This window comes from Periophthalmus magnuspinnatus, chromosome 3 (genome assembly GCF_009829125.3).
Source record: "Periophthalmus magnuspinnatus isolate fPerMag1 chromosome 3, fPerMag1.2.pri, whole genome shotgun sequence".
NCBI lineage: Eukaryota > Metazoa > Chordata > Actinopteri > Gobiiformes > Gobiidae > Periophthalmus > Periophthalmus magnuspinnatus.
Window position 1 is genome coordinate 26473608 of NC_047128.1, and position 17718 is coordinate 26491325.

General features: G+C 40.5%; 2 protein-coding genes across 6 annotated transcripts in view; one reads left to right on the forward strand and one right to left on the reverse strand.

The window, feature by feature from the left end:
• Positions 1-11183, reverse strand: part of LOC117390659 (transcription initiation factor TFIID subunit 4-like) — a 50032-nt gene extending 38849 nt beyond the window's left edge. For 2 of the 4 annotated variants that reach the window (XM_033988443.2, XM_055232420.1), the window contains exons 1-8: positions 9836-11183; positions 9295-9449; positions 6535-6675; positions 5439-5585; positions 4833-4955; positions 4532-4621; positions 3545-3730; positions 356-431 (exon numbers count right to left, since the gene is read on the reverse strand). In XM_033988443.2, the coding sequence (XP_033844334.1) occupies positions 356-431; positions 3545-3730; positions 4532-4621; positions 4833-4955; positions 5439-5585; positions 6535-6675; positions 9295-9449; positions 9836-11159 (2242 nt within the window). In that variant the 5' untranslated portion in view covers positions 11160-11183. The remainder of the gene's footprint in view (positions 1-355; positions 432-3544; positions 3731-4531; positions 4622-4832; positions 4956-5438; positions 5586-6534; positions 6676-9294; positions 9450-9835) is intronic. The other 2 variants (XM_055232412.1, XM_055232416.1) reach the window with 2 other exon arrangements.
• A 452-nt stretch (positions 11184-11635) lies between these two features.
• lsm14ab (LSM14A mRNA processing body assembly factor b) lies at positions 11636-17611 on the forward strand. Of its 2 annotated transcripts, none has more exons than XM_033988929.2 (10): positions 11636-11947; positions 12306-12469; positions 12547-12679; positions 13058-13255; positions 13403-13483; positions 14322-14498; positions 14582-14732; positions 16303-16329; positions 16624-16858; positions 16931-17611. In XM_033988929.2, exons 1-10 carry the CDS (start codon positions 11824-11826, stop codon positions 16952-16954), a joined length of 1314 nt encoding a protein of 437 aa, XP_033844820.1. In that variant the 5' UTR covers positions 11636-11823; the 3' UTR covers positions 16955-17611. The 2 variants fall into 2 exon arrangements, with proteins under 2 accessions (XP_033844820.1, XP_055088433.1); XM_055232458.1 differs by having other exon boundaries at positions 11648-11947; positions 16934-17611.
• The last annotated feature ends 107 nt before the right edge of the window (positions 17612-17718 follow it).

The window sequence follows — 17718 nt, forward strand, 5'->3', positions numbered from 1 at the left end:
TCTCTTTGGGGAGCGCAACGTTCGTGTTGTATTGGGGCAATATTTGCAGGCTTCAGTGGGATGAGGGTTTGTGAATCAGTGTGAGTAAGCAGCGGCACAAATGTTTGAGAAGGCTTTATAAGCAGGCAGAAAAACACCTGTTCTAGTCTCTCTGTGGCTCCTATCTGTTTACAGATCTTATAGCCTACTGCCAGTTCAGTTTATTTCACCAGGAGCTCAGGCTGAATTTGGCAAGGCTGTTTGAAAAAGTGTTGCCATATGTAAGCGATTGAGCTTGGACTTTTGCATTTCACAACAGAACCACCAAAATAATATAACAAAATGATTTGTAGATTTGTCTTAAAGTGAAGTCTACCTTGTGCTCTGATGGACTGCGTGATCACCACTGGCATGCGCACTTGACCACCAACAGTACCAGTTGCCTTGACACCCTAAATGATAAAGGATGTTAATGAGAGATCACTTATGAAGTGTTTAAATCAGTAACTGTAACAAAGATCTGCATTTCATCAATGAGGAGAAAAAAATATTGTCCAGTTCAGCAGTAAATGTACAGTTAAGAGAAAAGATGGCATTTTGTAGTATGTCAAAACATGTGTGTGAATTTGATTATCTTCATTAGTAAACAAAAGTCACAAGACAAAGTTAGAATAGATAGTACAAGAAGCAGTACAGGAATATGAGCCTATGGTGGAAAGTTAGAGTCACTGGTGTCTTTAGAAGCCGCCGCTGGCTCAACCTTGGGCCTAGTCATCCATTGATTCCAGTTTGCTTCTTACTGCATATTTTTTTCACCTTGTTTTCCTTTCCCTGACACATGCTATATTACTGTTCAAGCAACAGAATAAGACACCGGCCATTTGTCCCAGAGATGCACTGCAGGGCCTTGTGGGGATAGAAGAAAAGGAAATACATTCAGCACAGTTAGCTCATAGCTCTAGCTAGAAGAGCTCAGATATAATTTGGGAGTAAGCAAAGACAAAATTCACATCGTGAGTTATTATTTTTTAAGGTTTAGAAATGTTCATGGTAAAATCAATAGAGTTGGACAAACAAACTTTACAGTTTGCCTAATGCCACATTTGTCTGGCTTTTGTGCCCATAGCACTCATTTAGGTCGTTTTCACACTGCCACAAGTTAGGACGACGTAAAAAAGCGTTTGTTCCGAGAGCAGTGGGCTCGGGCCGGTGTGAACCCAACATTCCCACTGTGTCCACCAGTGAACGGCCGCTCCAAGAGCGCCTCATACAGAGGGTCTCCAAACGGATCCACCCGCACTCCGGAGAGTGCGGTGTGAACGAGGTTGACCTCGGGCCGAACCACACTGTCCGCGGTGACAGTAAAAGTGCTAGTAACTGTGCAAAAAAGCGCTCGGATGAATTGGCGCTGCAGAGCTGTGGTTTGACACGTTCGATGAGGCAAATTGGATCAACTTAATATCAGCGACTGTCTCCTCCTGCCTGTCTGCGCAGGTGAGCCTGGGTCTGTGTGTCGTTCAAAAGGCTTTTCCTCCTCCACCATCAGTGCATACAGTCCTCTTGGTGTATTTAGCCACAGGTGAAAGAAAAGACCACCGCACATAGAGGAAGGAGCGTGTGCGCGTGTTCACAGAGCTCTACCCGCGAGACCCGCGATGTCACTGAAATAAGTTTGACAACATCAGCTGATGAACAAGACCGACCCAAAAGTAAACAGATCTAAATCTAAACAGAACCAAATCTAGTGCGCACTGGGGTCAGTCCACAGAGCGCACAAACATGTGTGAAAACGACCTTAATGTAATGTTTTGTGTTGTAGCTTGTGTTTGTGTTGGTATGTGAGTAAAAGCAATGGTGAGAGTGAGAGAGGCTAGGAGCATGTTGAACATAGAGTATGGACGTTTTCAAAATGACCTGGGGCTGACCTAGTTACCTCGGTTCACCCTTTTTACTGTTAGTGGGTGGAGGGAGGTTGGAGGGAGGGTGGAGGGTGGGTGAAGATAAAGTCATGTGGGTGGAGATACAGTGAGAAGAATTGCAAAGAGATGGAAGATGGAACAGCGCATCAAAAGAAGACAAATGTCAATAAAAGAAGGCAATGTTGTCTCTGTCCCATGGAGGGTATATATCATTTTTATTTCAAATTTCATAAATATGACCGATGTGTGTCCTCAGATATAGGGCTGGGTGATATGACAAAAAAATGTTTCATGATTTTTTTTCTTGTATGGATCAATTTTGATTTTCAATTTTCCTACTAAAAATAAAAGGTGGCTTTCAACATTCATTTCCAGAACATAACCAAGGCAGATTTCATTCCTCTAACAGACAATTGGCTGTAGACCTCTCGATTAAGAGGACCCAAACATATCACTTAAATGACTGAATCTCAATTAAAATTTGGGGAATTGAACACCCTTACACAGATATGAGGTTAAAAAAAAAGTTCAAATAAAATCTTATTTTACTAAAAACAAAGGGAGTATTGTTAATTACAAAAACATTGTACATGATGCCCAAGTTGTTTGTGTTTCATTTGTTGTGTGGGTTCTCAAGACCGTTATCTAATCAGCAAGCAGAATGAGCCTCATATGAATCTCTCATTTGAGTTGCCATTTCTCATAATTAAAACCAGTTAGAAATACATCTAAAAGGATCATCTATGATCTGAATACTCACTATCTAACCTCCAACACCTGCAACCAATCATTCATTAGTGCTAGTGCAGTGAATTCTGAAGGTTCTGCGACTTCATATGACGCATGGCCTGTCCATATACTGAGAAGAAAAAGTTTTATGTGATGCAATGGCAACCATTCAGTTGTGACTGCAGTTCCCTTTTTAAACCAGTAACCTAAATGTATACCATATTGTTGAATTTATAGTGATGATTTGACTTGCATGGTGGCAAGTCCCCTTAAAGTCACTGTGTTTTATTGAAATGTTTTATTAACTATTTTACCATGGCCATCACTTGGTCAAATGTGCAACAGAGATAAAGTCTGACTTGACTATGCAGATTTCAGTCTCCAAAATGATAAATCCCCACACACAGCACTCACTCAGGACATGCTGTGATTTGGGGTGGTTGAATTTTTGTGTTTACAAACTGAATCACCATTCACAAATTTCACAACCATACTGGTCTTGGAGATGAAGTCACAGTGGTCATGGAGTTGAAGTTGTTATCATGTGACACAAACATTGTATAATAGAATAGTAGTGGATAATTTGTTTCTCTGTAATGAACTATCCACAAAATGTAAAAATGAAAGGTGATGATGCAACATGTCAGTGCCTCATTCGATTTGTTTTCCATTTGGCATTATTGAGGCTGATTTACTAAATAACATGAGTTACCCCAACAAACAAAACAACCCTGCAGGTCCACATCTATCATATGTTACCAGTGAAGGAAATCTACCTGACTGATATACAGAAATATTACATGTAAACTATTTATATAGTAATGATATCTTGGAAGGTCCCATTTCAATGTAGAAACCTAGATAACATATTCAACATAATATTATATGGTAATTTTAACAGTAAGGACTATACATACCATTGCAGGAAGAGTACTGGCACCAATAGTGGTGGTCACACTATTAGGATGCCGTGCGCGGACAGCTGGCCCAGTCACGATGGCAGGGGCCACACTGCCGGGCACGGGTTTGACTCCCTGCTGAGGAGGCTGGGTCAGTGATTGCTGACTGTTCAGCAAGGACAGCCTTAGGGCCGGTAGGCTTTTCTGTTGATGAGAGTGTAACACATACATTTATTTTCAGTTAATGCAGTGTTTTCTGACTGATGAATGAATAAACATTTACATAATGTGTATGCTCTGTCAAAAACAACACTAAATGTGAAAAGTCCAACTTCAAAAGAGTTAGTTCATACTGAGTGCTTCAACAGACTTTGAATGTGTTTGGAGACAGGCTGTTTTGATGTGCACTCATCACAATTGGATGAGGAAACCTGCTGGCTACTGGACGGACTGACTTCAGGGCCATTGTCGCACACAGTCAGAAATCGAGCCAAGGGACATATGCAGAGTATGTGTGTCATTACAAAAAGCATACTGTGGGGCATTCAAATCTAATTATATTATATTGGAAAATTGATCATTGCAGGTGGCATGATAAAATACTAGACTTATTGTTACTTTGGTAATTAAACATATTTTTATTGAATGTGCACTCTGCAACTTTTCTGGTGGAGGGTCTGAGAACTCCATGGATCTGGTATTGCTTTGCCAGAAAAATCCCAAAGTATTGCATTAAACATATATTGCATTTATTTCAAGTGATTATTGATACCTTAAAAAAACATGGCTTCTTACAGTTAAAGAACTCATCTCTCCACAGATCCAGGCAAAGCAATAACATGTCCATGGATGCAAGAAGGTGGCAGGCCCTCCACCAAAAAAGTATGCATAGTGCACATTTAACTTTTGTAAATTGTTAAAGAGATTAAGAAAAATACTGATTTATTAGTATTGTTTTGAGTGGCAGCAAACTGTGATGGGGAGACAGTTAAAAAAATGTTTAACCTTAAGAAAGGGAACCAGGTAGGGTTGTGGGGATGATTTCAGCTCAGTCTGGAGGCGGCTGGTAAACTCCTCAGGCTCAATCTTAGCATCCTGTCCATGAAAGTGAAACAGAGTCATCATGTTACTGTTTGATTATGCAGTAAGAGGGACAGCAATTTTGAAATCTAAGAATACAATTACACCACAGTCAATCTGAGACTCTCTCTCAGTCACCAGAGATTATCCAGGAAGTTTTATGCTGCCATCTTAAGGACTGACATAGGCAATACAATTACTTTATTATTATCATGTTTTGACTCACCAGTAGGTCCTGAACCAAGGCTTTGACATTCTTGGATGTCTCAGGGGATGGAGAGTTGTGAGATGCAAGTTTGATCAGTGTAGCCAGAAAATTCTTACATTTTTTCACATTCTCTTGCATCTCCTAGGGCAAAAATAGATAAAAAATAAATAAATAAATATATTATTAAGTTAAATACATCAAACTGCTTCATCTACAGTGATGTGTAATGTCCAGTGATTGGTGATGGGCTGGTGGGCTGATGGGCAGAGGGGCAGCCTCACTTCTATCACTCTACCCCATTATTATTACTATTATTACTATTTTCAATCATGTTTTTTCAGTGTGTTTGTCCATTATAACAGCAGCGTAGACTCAACATGCAAAAGGCTAGATAGGTCTGCCTTTGTCACTGAATGTAGGCTTCCTGCATGTCCTTGGGATGCTATATGTGCATGTGTGAATTTATGAGTGTGAGCATGTGCGAGACTCCTTGTCCACTGCCAGCTGTGTGGGGCTGTGAGTCCATGGCTAAGCCTGTGACACAGCCAGCTTGCTGGCAGCTGTGACAGCACCGGCCCCTAGAGGCTGGAGAGTGTGGAGAGGCAAAGCGGGCGGTGAACAGACCTGGGACACGACAGGTGCTCCGGGTGTGGCAGCGATGGCCGTCTGAGCCGCTGGCACTGGCTGAGAAGAAGCCTGGGACGAAGCCTGGGGGGCCATCACCACAGGGGTCTGCTGCGACGTCGTCACAGCCACTGCCACAGGCCCCTTCTGAAAGTGCAGAGAGACAGAGAGATAAACAGGACGTGACGCATTGCTTGGAGCAAGGCCACAGAGAACAGGAGGCAGGCGCCACAGCGGTCCTGTCACATCTGGTGTCCTGACTTCAGCATCACTCAACAGACAAGGAGGAGGAACAAGCTGGAGGCTGAGAAAGACTAAAGGCCTTAACAAACATCTTCAGGATGTGTTTTAGTCACTCTTATCTATAGATCTATAACATGTTCTTAAAGCTCAAAGCGTCAGTGTTTCCTGGTTAACTGCAACAACACAATAAAACAACCTTTCAGCAACTTCCTATGACACAGTGTCTGCTTTCAAATTCTCATAGGTCTGATTCATACTTGACAATATTCATATCAGATAGATGCATATCACAGATATTGTATATTATTTAACTGATTAGATAATTAAATAATACCTTATTGTCAGATCATCGAAAATAGAGTGGCTAGCACTCACACTTCACAGTAAGAAGGCTGCAGATACAACCCTCAAACCAGGCCATTCTGTGTGGTGTTTGGATGTTCTTCATGTATGTGGCCAGGATTTGTCTTGGCACATTGGTTATCTCCCATCCATCCAAAACATGCACAATAGGCATGGGCACTCATCCAGCTGTAGTCTTGACCAAGCCTACCTCAAGGTCTGGAGATAGGTCCCCAGAGCGCTCTACTTACAGGTTGCCCCAACGGTATTCAAGGATGGGTTGAATGCCCAGAATAAATTTCCCCACAAGGGATTAATGACATAAGTCTCTATTTAATTTCAATAATTATACTCAATTTAACTATAATAGTTTTAGCATGTTATTCTTGCTAAAATATAATATTAAATGTTTTAAATGGTCCAGTAAAGTCTATTCTTACAATCAAACCAACAAATGCTGCTAAAAGAGACAGGGGCAGAACTGAAACAAAGCAAAGTGAAAGTATCTCACAGGGCGCAGTGCAGGACAGGAGGAAGAGGAGGAAGACGATGGGGTCTGGTGGACAGGACTGGATGGAGGAGGACAGGGAGAAGGGGTCATCTTGGATGGTGTCAAAGCACACTGTCTGTTGGTCTGAGGGGTCACAGGAGACTGGAGGAGAGCAACACACACAGGACAAAAAGTGCACATAGAGTAAAGTGTTCTCACAACACAAACAGACAGTAGATATTAGGGCTGAATGATTTAGCAAAATGTCTAATTGTTATTTTTACTATTACTACTACTACCGTTATTTTAATTTTTTTTATTCAATGTTTGAGAGAGCAATAAAATCATATGCAATTTTTTTTTTTTTTTTTTGCACATTTTGTGAAACATGTCATCCGTGTCATTGACACAGACTATATTTGCAAAATTAAACTGAAACTGAAAATGTAGTAAAAATGATTAATTATTACTCAATTTAAAATGTCTATAATTATGAATACACTGTACAGAAAATCAAAATTTTTTTTAATGTTTACTATGAATAGGGTTTTTAAAATATTGAATTTTGGTGAAATATCACGATAATATGATAACACATAAAATCTTTAATTCACTTTCATTCACAATTTGTTCTAGTAAAAGCCAGCTTTATGAAATCAAAATCTGAATAATAAAGAAGAAGAGAAGGAATACAGATGAAAAGCAATTTACAAGCATAGATTGATTTTAAATTATTTATTTTTTTCCTTTTAATATTGACATCATTATATATTAGTGGTTCTTACAATTGCACTCTCTCTGAACAATCACAACTATCAATTAAAAAAATAATCGTGATACCTCTAACTGTGAATTTGTAAGATTTTACTCCTTTTGAGATCTGAATCAATCAAATTGCAATTGTGATCTGATTACACAATCTTTCAGCCCCACTAGGAAGAGACTATTAGTGAAAAGAAAAACTAACAGAAGAAAATCGATCTGAGGATGAACAGAAAGGCACATGAGTGACCTATGAGCTTCAGCTTATATGTAAATCTTACAAAATATTTTGAAACTGTGTCACAGTAAAACATGCTGGGATACCCGCAAAGTTCCATAACAAGAAATCATGATGGCTGCAAAAAATATGTTCAAGAAGACACATGACTGACTGCTTTTGTCTTGTACAAGAACCAAAACTCTGTTAAGGACAGGAGACCATCAAAGAGAAAAGTAGAAAAGCAAACAGGAGGAGGGACCCTGTATTAAAAGTTTTGTATCATTTAAAATATGCTAGCTAAGGAAGTAAGAAAAGGATGAGAAAAGGAGTGGTGGAGGTGGTGCAGACGAGGTTAGGAGATATTTAGAGCCACCGGCGGGTGCATCTCACCATCAGCGTGTAGTTCCAGCACTGTGTGTCTCACATACACAAACTAGAGAACCAAAGCCTTGTTAGGTTTTTAAAATAATCAGGCAGTTGGATGATGAATGATTTAACAGGTATGGAAGGAAGGAAGCTCAGGATGCCTTCCGTTTCTCCCCTCAGGGTCATGGGAAGAGTGACAGGCCGACAGAGGCACTGAGCCCTGGGAATAAACACCATTCCCTTTCATTTCTCTGCTCCAGCTTTTCCTGTCGAGATGGCAATGCCCCAGCCTGCTAATTTGTCTTCAATGTGACTGTGAAAGCCAATGACAATCTGTGACTCTCTTTTCAGAGAGGCTTTCCTTTAGGACTCATTCTGGATAGAAGGATAACCTTAATTCTTCCAACCTTTATTTTTAATATAGAGTTTGCCTCGTTTACAGTAAATGCAGCAAAACATCAATGTAGAACTACTGGTGTTGTAGAAATACTGTTAGGTTTTAAGCAAAACAATGCAATATAAAATAGACAAACTAATGCGCTAATAGTGCAGTTAAATTCACCCTGGTGATTTTTCTTTTAAAATATATATAAATTATTCATTGATTTTCTTACACAGTATTCTTAACTTCCCTCAAAAAATGGAAAAGACAGTCCAGCTACTGTAAAGCAATGGTGGTAATATAGGTTAAATCCTATACAGGTGCCTCAGTGGAAAATACTACTAGAAAGACTAAAGACTACTGCCCCCTAGTGTGATTTCTAGGTCTTTGCAATAAATTAAAATACCAAAAAGCTGCTAGGTAATTCCATTGCCTCTAATAAATTTTTAGTATACAAATGGATAGAAAACTTCCAATTATTTTAAAACAGATTTTTTGAGGAGCTTTTTTCAGTATCCACCTTTACATTAATGATTAATCCACATGTGACAATAAGCAAAATCTTATTAATAATTTAGTACATTTTTAAAGTTTGATGACAGTGCTCCCAAAGTGACAACAAGATGTTAATTCACCTATTAACATTACTTATCCTATGATGACTGATGAAAATATTCACTGCAACTTAACCAATTCATATTTTAGGTCGGTTTCGGTTGGTAGTGTAATGTCTGTTTATGAATCAAGGTATTGATATAAACAAAAAACATAAATATTCTGCAAATAATATAAAAAAGAATGAGAAGGGATTTAATTGATCATGATATTCAGTAAATGTTTTTCAAAAAGTAGAATATAACAAAAAAATACAAGATGTAAAATAATAAACACATTTTTGTAATAGACTACTTCAGTTTTATGTACTTAAAATTTTAGATTGCTAGCATTGTTACCTAATACTTTCCACAAAAGAATCACAAATACAACATATATGTTGCATTCATGTTAATAATAATATTTACTATGACACACAGCTATATGGGTTTCTCACCTGTGGAGTAGTGACTCTGAAGGGTGTCCCAGTGGTGGGTGTGGCTGGGCGTGGGCTGGTGTTGTTTTGGGCCTGTGCCTGGGCTTGAGCTTGGGCCAGGGCCTGTTGAGGAACCATCACAAGCTGGCCAAGTTCTGTGCGCACCAACACCATTCCTGCAAGTTACCAAAGAATGGATAATGGAAAATGTGGGTTATTTCAATTGACACAGATTTACACAAAATAGATCAGATTAAAACTTGTTTCATTCATGTACACTGGTGGTAGGACGTTTTTACATGTTTGAACTATTGTTATAATATTATTAGATAATCTTCTTTATGTTCTCTGATTACAAATACTGCTTTCAAGTGTGCACGAGCAGGGGATACATGATTGGAAAGAAAAAAAGATGAAGGATTTTAAACATTGAGACAAATTACATTGGATACTCTCATTACCAAGGAAAAAATAAAACCCAACAAGTACTTTCTTTTATGTTTTATTATATGTGTGAACTGAAGATTTTGTTGGTCTGGGAGTTCAATCATTTAAACCTTACCAGGTGGAATGGTGAACCCAGGAGGGAGCTGTATTGTTGTTTGTTGTTGAGGTGGTCTGACAATCAACTGAGGAGTTACAATCCTTTGAGGTGGAGTGACTCCTGGACGGGGCTGTGCAGAGGTGACCACAACGGGTGTTGGCAAGGGGGCCGCTGGTCTGGCCACAGTAGTAGTTGTAGTTACTAGTGTAGTTTGTCCAGTACCACATATAGATGAGGTTGCCACCACTGAAACACTACTGGGAGCAACTGATGTAGAGCTCAGAGGTTGACTGACGGTTGTAGTGGTTACTGTTGTTGTAGCTGTTAATGTTGTGGGGGGAGAGGCAGTATCAGGTGAGTTCTTATCTGAATTCATACTAGCAGTTTGACTTGACAGTTCAGATTTAGAGAGAGATTCTTCAGTAGAGGGAGACACTACTGTGTCTCCAGTCTCTTTGGTACTGTGATGAGCTGCTGTGGTGTTGACGGGTCCTATGTGAGCACCCCGCTCTACCAAAGCGGATACACTGGTACCGTTTTGGGCTATGCTGGCCACGATGTGGTTAGGTAGTCTGTGGAGGGCAATGGTAAGAGTACCCCGGTCTAGAGCAATCGCAGCCTGTCCTGATGAAAGGGTAAAAGTTGAAGTGTTCACAGAGGGATGTGCAGGCCTGGGGGAGTTGGGTGATGCGCTACTGTCTCCGGGAGACTCTACTGTTGCAGCGCTGCTGTTCCTCCTCGTCGTTACCGCGGCTCCGTTCAAAGTCTTAACCCGGGTACCAACAGTCCTCCGCGGGGTACTTATGCGCTTTCTCGGTGAGATAACCCCGGCTGAGGTTTCGCTCGGACTGGAGGAAACCTTATGGCTCCGGTTTGCTGCGGTGCTGATGCTGACCGTCGATGTCAGAGTTGACACGCCAGCTGCAGTTAGTGTTGTGATGGATGCTCCATGTGATTGTAGACTGCTGCTAGAGGCGTTCACAGAGGCAGGTGGAGGAGTGGATGTCTCACCGAAAGACTGTGAGCAGTCCGAAGAAGGAGAAGTGATGCTTTTGTCTGGATTAGCGCTTTTGGAATTATTACCCTGGCGCATCCCAGGTTTATTACAGCGTCCTTGTTGTTGTTGTTCCTGTGTTATGATACCTCCTGGAGCTGGGAGCGTTTTTCCCAAGTGATGGTTAGCATGTGCCACTGAGCCAGCAGCTCCGTTTTCGTCTGCTTTACCCGCTGCGTTGCTCTGGCCTGTAAGCTGAGACTCCAGCGATCCCACCAGGTCACTCACAGCCTTTTCATCCACCTCTGAAAAGAGCATATCTTCCAGGGGGTCGGAGGCGCCCGCCATCTCTGCTCACAGATAGCTGTTGTATTTTACATAGCGCATGCGTGTTACTAGGCATTGTGGGAATGAGTTTTACGTCATTATATAAAGGGAGCAGACAGGGTTGCAGATCGTGCAGACTGGACCTTTGGTACTCCAAAGGACTGACCCTCTACTTGCTATTCATGTCATATATCTGTGTAATTACACGACACCATGCACACAAATGTCGCTTAATTGTGGCCTGGTTATAGCCTTCTAGTCAAATCTAGAAGAAAAAACACCAACCCTTGTATTATTAAAGGTGAGGCAACAGCAAATTGCCGCTATTTCTTTGCACAGATTAAAGTATTGCGATTACATAGTGTTTGTAAAACATACACAAAGCGCACAACATATGCATAGTTGATAAAATTATGGGTGAAATGTGGCGGATTTAAAAGGAGGAAACTTGGTCAAATGCTTTGTCCTGTTTTGGCCCCCCATCCTTTTTCTCCCAGCATGCTTAGCGGCGGGTGAAGAGAAATGAAAACGGCCATGTCGTGGTGGTAGATTAGTTCAACTCAAACGTGTGGCTAACTCATTTTCTCGTGTAATGTAGTTAGCTTTATGCCGCAATTTAATTTGCAGCTGCTTTTTACTGGCTGTACGCAATTCGTTTGATTTAGCGCGTAAACTGAGCACCAATATGAGTGGAGGAGGGACGCCTTACATTGGCAGCAAAATTAGCCTAATTTCTAAGGCCGGGATCCGCTATGAAGGCATTTTGTACACTATTGATACTTTAAACTCGACTGTGGCTCTTGCTAAAGGTAAGGTCAATCATTTTATGTAAGTTAACAAATTGAGGAAAATATTAGAACTGTAAAAGGTAAATAAAATGAGTTGCACTGGCTAGTTAGCTGACTGGTTGCAGCTAATGCTATGCTATAATTGTTGGAGTTGTCCTCAGTTCTTTGTTTACATTTTGGTAAATAAGAAGAGAATCAGAGGTATCGTCACATTTTTCCAAATTGACACAAAAGAGGACAGTGAAAACTTTCAAACACGATCGATAAGAATTAATAAAGTTAAACTCCACCACTAGAAGTCACCCACTATATGATGTGTATGGATTACATGCATAAACTTCCATGTAAAGAATAACTAGGATCAGTTTGTTTTTCACAGTTCGCTCTTTTGGGACTGAAGACAGGCCGACTGATAGACCTATTCCTCCTCGAGATGAGATATTTGAGTACATCATCTTCAGAGGCAGTGACATAAAGGATTTGACTGTATGTGAGGCACCCAAGACGACTACCTCCCCTCCACATGATCCTGCCATTGTTCAAGTATGTTCCAGTTTTTACATTGTTCTTGTGCTTTTGTGCCTTAAAGTCAGTTTCAACAATGTTTGCTATGGTTTTAGTCTTCACTTGGATCTTCTGCCAGTGGAGCTGCACCATCCTCATCATTTCAGTCTGCTGCTTCCTTCAGCAGTGTACCTGTGGCACCCTATAGTCAATTTGGAGTTGTCCATCAATTTGGATCAACTGTAGCAGGTAAATCTTGTGTTCTAGTTCAAACTAGAGGCTAGAGGCATCTGCTCAGGATGCCTCCTGGACGCCTCCCTAGGGAGGTGTTCTGGGCATGTCCCACCGGGAGGAGGCCCCGGGGAAGACCCAGGACACGCTGGAGGGACTATGTCTCTAGGCTGGCCTGGGAACACCTTGGGGTCCCACCGGAGGAGCTGGAGGACGTGTGAGGGGTGTCTGGGAGTCCCTGCTTAGACTGCTGCCCCCGTGACCTGGCCCCGGATAAGCGGAAGAAAATGGATGGATGGATAGTTCAAATTATATTTTTTCAACACTGTGCCATGATTGTCATTATGATGTGGACCTCTGATAATAAAAGTTGATTACCGTTTAAAATGTTGACAGATCGCACAAGTCCCTCACTGGATGCCTTAACCAAAAGTCCAACCCTAGAACAAGTTAAGCCACCTCAGACAATAGCTCCTGCTCCATCTGCACCTGTAGGACAAAGGACTCAGTCAGTAGCATCAGTGTCCAAAGCCCCTCCCACCTCTTCAACCAGTGTCAACCAGAAGCCACCAGACCTTCTGGAACAGAGAAAATGTAAGGACTAATCTCACATCATAAATTGCTTTAGTGCTTTTCTTAGAAAACATAGAAGAACTTAATTTAATGACTTGAGTGTTTTGAATGTTTTGAGTTATATAATATATTTTGAATTGACTTTATTGCATACTTTATTTTTCCCAGCTTTGGAAGTTCAGAAATTGCCTGAGGCAGAAAATGACACTGTCACTGCTGAAAGCCAAGATGCTAATAAGCACCAAGCTGGTAAGAAATGTATAAAATATATTTTATTGCCCCAAAGGGGAATTTGTCTAGGGCAAATTCCATAGCAGCTGCAGAATAATAATGGGATGCTTAATACTCAATATGTTTTGAGCTCTTGAAGAGTGCCTTTATTGTCATATAGGTAGGTTGCTTATGGCATACTGAGAAAGTGCATTAGAGGCATGATGCTGCATGGTTCATGTAGTGCTTAAAGATGGCAATTTATAATGTGCGACATGAAGAAATTCAACAGTGCTACATAATGTCTATTCTGTGTTTTGTCGAGACTATGGTGGAACAGGTTGCAAGGATGTTTGTTTTGGTGTATGCACCAAAGCAGACCAAGAGTCTGTAACATAAAGTCAGTATGGTTTAATAGAGTGTCACACAGGCAACGTGAACAATGACGCTATGGACTCTACAGAAAGGATAGGGTGAGAAAGTGTCTGTGAGGGTGAAGGAGAGGGTGAAGGAGAGGGTGAAGGAGAGGGTGAAGGAGGATCCTCTTCTGGTCAGCAGAGCATTATATTTGTGAGCTCCCATGCACCGACTGGGCCACAGGAACTTGCAGTCCTGTCCTTGAGTCTGAGCAAATGTATTCTATTTTATTCTCTGTGTCTGCATTTTACTGGTATTTACACATTATTAACAGTAGCATTATTATATTGCTAAATGTAGCTACTTTTTATGGTAATACTTTGATAAACATTTTATTTTTCATCTTTAAGCAGGAATTCTAAATTAACCGATCATCCTGCTTGGGAGAGAAAATTGGACTGGGCCACCTTGGTTTTATGTGATGAGCAATGATACTGACATATATTATATTTTGTTGTAGCTTCTGCTCAGGCTGTACGGCGTGGTCGTGGAAGAGGAAACCGCAGCAGAGGCAGAGTAAACATGCGCAGGGATGGTACTATGAAGTTTGAAGAGGATTTTGACTTTGAAACTGCCAACGCTCAGTTTCATAAAGATGATATTGATAAGGAACTACAAAACAAGCTTAAACTCAAAGGTATACAATGGCAGAATCAAACAACTACTGCAATTACATGTAGGAATATTGACTAACATATTTGTGTTTGGCACTACTTACAGATGACAAAGCTGATAAGGCACTAAATGGAGAGGAAAGTGCTGAGTCTGAACATGCAACTAATGAGGGAGCAGCTGTGGAAGATGCTGTCATTAACACATACTATGACAAATCCAAGTCCTTCTTTGATAACCTGTCCTGTGATGACTCAAGGTATATCCATTTAATTAACTTCCTTTTCATGCCTGTCTTATTTAAACAAATCTAGGGATGGAATTCATCTAAGCAGTAAAATTATAACATCACTGTGATGAACAGAGTATCACTACTAGGTAGTTTTACTGGGTAAACACCGGGGACAGTAGTTCATTTGTTAGTGCTCGTTCTCCAATCTGGAGGCCGGCTGTTCAAATTCTGCGATTCCAGCTCCCATAGATGAATGCTGACATTGTGTCCTTGGGCAAGACACTCAACGCTCCTCACCTCCAGTGTATCTACACTGGTGTGTGAATGTGTGTGTGTGAGTGGTTCCTTAATGTACTGTAAGTGCTTTGAGTGCTCTGAAGGTAGAACAGCGCTATATAAATGTGACCATTTATTTACCATTTAGTTCAGTTCACTTCAACTGTATTTATATAGCACATTTTAAATACAACTAAAGCTGCTCAAAGTGCCTCACATAAAAAATGAGCAAAAAACAAATATACAGATAATACAATACATAGACACCAATAAAACACCCAAGATATACTTCTTAACTAGAATTAATGCCAGAGAGAAGTGGGTTTTTAAGTCTAGTCTTGACCTGCGTTAAAGACTGCGAGTATCTTTCTGGCAGAAGGAGGCTGCTCTATAGTCTGGGCAAAGAGTCTGGCTTTGGGCACAGCCAGCAGGAGCTGGTCAGCTGAGTATAGGGCTGCAGTAACCCTCAAATAAAGAGTGCAGACACAGTGTAGATATTTAAACACAATAGCATTTTGAATTGCATCTGATATGAAAATTGGTGCCGGCGCAGGTTACGCAGCACATTTAGTGGTCAGTGTTGTTTCTTTATATAGCGAATGTAACTGATATGGGCTTAAACTCCATTTCGATCTGACAGTATCGATGCCCAAATTGGAGCAAGGCTTTAGGAGTTGCAGCTCTCCAAGATGATGCCACCTGTTTCATGTGTCAAAAGTAATTGAAGATGAGCAAGAACTGGATAGAGCTTCCAGGTTATCACGACTGAGGTGACCCAACCCTTGGTGATGTCCATGTGTTCCAGAACTTCAAGTTGTGAATAGAAAATTCCTTTGTGGGGAGCGTGTGCCTGAAGATTTGGGTTCTGCATGCTACTACAGTGGGTTGAGAATGATAAAACTGAACTGGAGACTGAACCAGAAAATCCTGGGGAACATAAAGAAACTGCAACCATTTTTAAAGAAAGTTGCCTCATTCGAGGGCTCAAAAGTCAATAAACAACTAACTGACATCACCAGGCTCTGGATGTCCTCTTCAATTTTTGGCCTTTACTGTAGTTTTGACACATTTCCTATTTTTTGTTGTTTTTTGATAATTACCTTAGACCCCCTGAAAAGAACCAACTTCATATTAAAGACCTGAACTGTTGCTCAAATTTTGATGCTGAGGATAAAACGTTTCTGATATTCCCTATCAGACGTGAATGGCTGCAAAATAAAACTTAGTATCTGCTCTGTGTCTGCCAACTATATAACTGTATCTTGGTTTTGGTCACTAGCCTAATACTTTTAGACCTAACTGCATGTTTTTTTCTCTTAAGGAAATCGGGTGAAAGAGGATTTTCAAAGTAAGTAATTTGTTTTAAGTCCTTGTGAAGGAGGCAGCAGTGATACAAGAAAGCTCCTACTTTCTCATCTGTTTTTTACTGTTCTTCATTATAGTGATAATGTTTGAACATTGTTTCATTATTAAAGTTAGTTTCATTGAGGTACTAGTTAAAGGAATAATTAGTGTACTGTATTGTGTTTTCAGTCACAATGTTAACCCAGGTCCTTAGAATATTGAACTTTTGCATGAAATATTTAGGTCATTTGTCCTTTCTATACAACAAAGTATATTGAGTCTTGTGTGCTGGTGCCAGGGACAGAAGGCCGACCTGGGCAGAGGAGAGGCGCATGAATGCAGAGACCTTTGGCATTCCTCTGAGGCACAGAGGCCGAGGCGGCTTTCGTGGCAGGGGAGGATTTGGGCCTCGAGGAGGACGTGGGCGATCCTCCAGCCGGGGTTCATTTGGGCCTCCTCGTGGTGCTCCACCTGGGTTCAGAGGGGGGTACAGAGGAGGAAGAGGACGGGACTTCTCTGACTTTGAATACAGGGTAAATAACCCATTTTAAAAACGGTGGTGCAAGCTGTTTATTTTAAATGTGTAACTTTTACCCATCTTTCAGAAGGATAACAAAGTTGCAGCATAATTCAACAAACAAACCACAAAGAAGTGAAGCTCTTCATCATGAACTTTGTCACTTCAACAGCAACTGTGCCCCTGTTGTTTAATACTCAGTAAAAGAGTTTGAAGACTGTACCTGAAATATTTTTTACATCTGTTACAGTCTTTACTTAAAGAGTTGATAATGCAAGTGAATTGCTAAAATCACTTTTGTTACTGTGAGTAGATCACTTTATGTGATCAGTAGCTAGATTTTGTTCTGGTTTGTTGTTTTTTTTTTCTCCAGTAAGTCAATGTAACAAAGCCAAATTAAGGAAACGCCTTCAAACTAAAATAGTGATTTATGAATGTATGTGTTGCTCATATTTTGGAACGTATCTTTTTCAGAATTCATCTCTGTTTACCTTTTGTTACATGGTCAGTTTGTCAATCATGTTTTTACATCTGCACACCTGTGGAAGTATGGCAGCCTAAAGCATAGGTATTTTTCCACGCATACAGCGTTGGCGCTTTATTTTGTCCACTGCATTTTTAACAGATATTTGTTAATATACCAAGCCAGTAAGATATTATAACAGAACATAATTGGTAATTATTAATTGCTATTTTCTTGTATGGGGCAGCCAAATTGAATCTTTCAGTAAAAATAAAGCTGACATATTTTTTCCCAAAATTTTGTTTTTCTGTGATTTGTAGTTTACTCAAAGTAACAATGTAAGACAAAGCAAATGAAATGCACCTGCATCTGTGAGTCTCATTAATTTAACTACAGCTATGGTTTTACTATGT

What these genes read in the sequence shown, in the direction of transcription:
- lsm14ab (XM_033988929.2), top strand. Translation starts at nt 11,824, where the DNA reads ATGAGTGGAGGAGGGACGCCTTACATTGGCAGCAAAATTAGCCTAATT. An exon ending in ATTTGGATCAACTGTAGCAG is followed by an intron (nt 12,680 to 13,057) that starts GTAAATCTTGTG and finishes AAATGTTGACAG; the next exon opens with ATCGCACAAGTCCCTCACTG. An exon ending in CTGTCCTGTGATGACTCAAG is followed by an intron (nt 14,733 to 16,302) that starts GTATATCCATTT and finishes TTTTCTCTTAAG; the next exon opens with GAAATCGGGTGAAAGAGGAT.